At 52.1% G+C, this 649-nt stretch overlaps 1 protein-coding gene across 1 annotated transcript in view; it reads right to left on the bottom strand.

Annotated features, from left to right (window-relative positions):
* Positions 1-370: 370 nt before the first annotated feature.
* Positions 371-649, bottom strand: part of EMH_0075670 (uncharacterized protein) — a gene marked incomplete at both ends in the record, with an annotated part of 2,301 nt that continues 2,022 nt past the window's right edge. The window contains 1 exon segment of the mRNA XM_013499641.1: positions 371-562. Coding sequence (XP_013355095.1) covers positions 371-562 — 192 coding nt within the window.

Genomic DNA, 649 nt, shown 5'->3' with positions numbered 1-649 from the left:
TGCTGCTGCTGCTGCTGCTGCTGCTAGTACTGCGTTTTCTACTGCAGTTGCTGCTTCTGCTGCAGTTGCTGCTTCTGCTGCAGTTGCTGCTGCTGCTGCTGCTGCAGTTTGTTAGTAAGCAGCAGCAGCAAAGAGAAAATAAAAGAAAATGTTTAGGGGCAGCAGTCGCTGCTGGAGTTGCATTTGTTTGTGTTGCTGCAGCAGCCCCCATCACTGCTGCAGTTGTTGCTGCTGCAGTACGTGCTGCTGCTGCTGCTGCTGCTGCTGCAGCTGTTGCTGCTGCTGCATGCTTTGTGCCCCCCTCTCTCTCTCCATTTATAATATCTTTTCATTGTATACAAAGACACAGGATGAACAGCAGCAAACCGCGCTATATAACAAAAATAATCTTGCTCTGCTGCTGCTGCTGCTGCTGCTGCTGCTGCTGCTGCTGCTGCTGCTTCTGCATTTGTTGCTGCTGCATCTGTTGCTGTTGCTGCTGCTGCATTTGTTGTTGCTGCTGCATTTGTAGGTGTTGCTGTTGATACTGCTGCTGTATTTGTCGTTGCTGCTGCTGCTGCTGCTGCAGCAGCAGCAGCAGCAGCAGCAGCAGCAGCAGCAGCAGTTTCTCTGGGGTTAGGAGGCAAGAAGAACTGCAGCGGGAGAGGCA

The sequence above is a fragment of the Eimeria mitis genome, genomic scaffold (genome assembly GCF_000499745.2).
Source record: "Eimeria mitis Houghton genomic scaffold, Emh_scaff4508, whole genome shotgun sequence".
Classification (NCBI taxonomy): Eukaryota; Apicomplexa; class Conoidasida; order Eucoccidiorida; family Eimeriidae; genus Eimeria; species Eimeria mitis.
This window is presented reverse-complemented; position numbering and strand designations above follow the sequence as displayed.